The following is a 320-nucleotide window of genomic DNA, read 5'->3' as shown; positions in this document are numbered from 1 at the left end:
CCATCATATTTTTTTGGAATGTAACAGACTAACAAGAGCTACAGGATGTTCTTTTAACTTAGAAGTGGTGTTTCATTCCAGATTTGAAAAAAAAGCATAAAAATGGATATTAAAACAACAATAAAGGACAGTCTTAGTTTTTAAAATGAAATATGATATCTACTTACAGTATATGATGGCATGTAAGTATCTACTGCACATTTACAATCTTCATATACCTGGAAAAATACAACATGTTACAGAAAGAGTTATTACATAAAAAGAAGAAAAGGATAGCATGACAGAGAAAGGTGCAATGTGTATTCATGCTTATCTAAATC

At 29.4% G+C, this 320-nt stretch overlaps 1 protein-coding gene across 1 annotated transcript in view; it reads right to left on the bottom strand.

Annotated features, from left to right (window-relative positions):
- The window catches only part of LOC119586931 (solute carrier organic anion transporter family member 74D-like), a gene marked incomplete in the record, with an annotated part of 13,371 nt that overhangs the window by 3,117 nt on the left and 9,934 nt on the right, over nucleotides 1–320 (bottom strand). The window contains 1 exon segment of the mRNA XM_037935663.1: nucleotides 168–218. Within this exon segment, the coding sequence (XP_037791591.1) occupies nucleotides 168–218 (51 nt within the window).

The sequence above is a fragment of the Penaeus monodon genome, chromosome 22 (genome assembly GCF_015228065.2).
Source record: "Penaeus monodon isolate SGIC_2016 chromosome 22, NSTDA_Pmon_1, whole genome shotgun sequence".
Taxonomy (NCBI): Eukaryota; Metazoa; Arthropoda; class Malacostraca; order Decapoda; family Penaeidae; genus Penaeus; species Penaeus monodon.
Note: the sequence above shows the minus strand (reverse complement) of the source record. Positions and strands in the feature narration are given on the sequence as shown.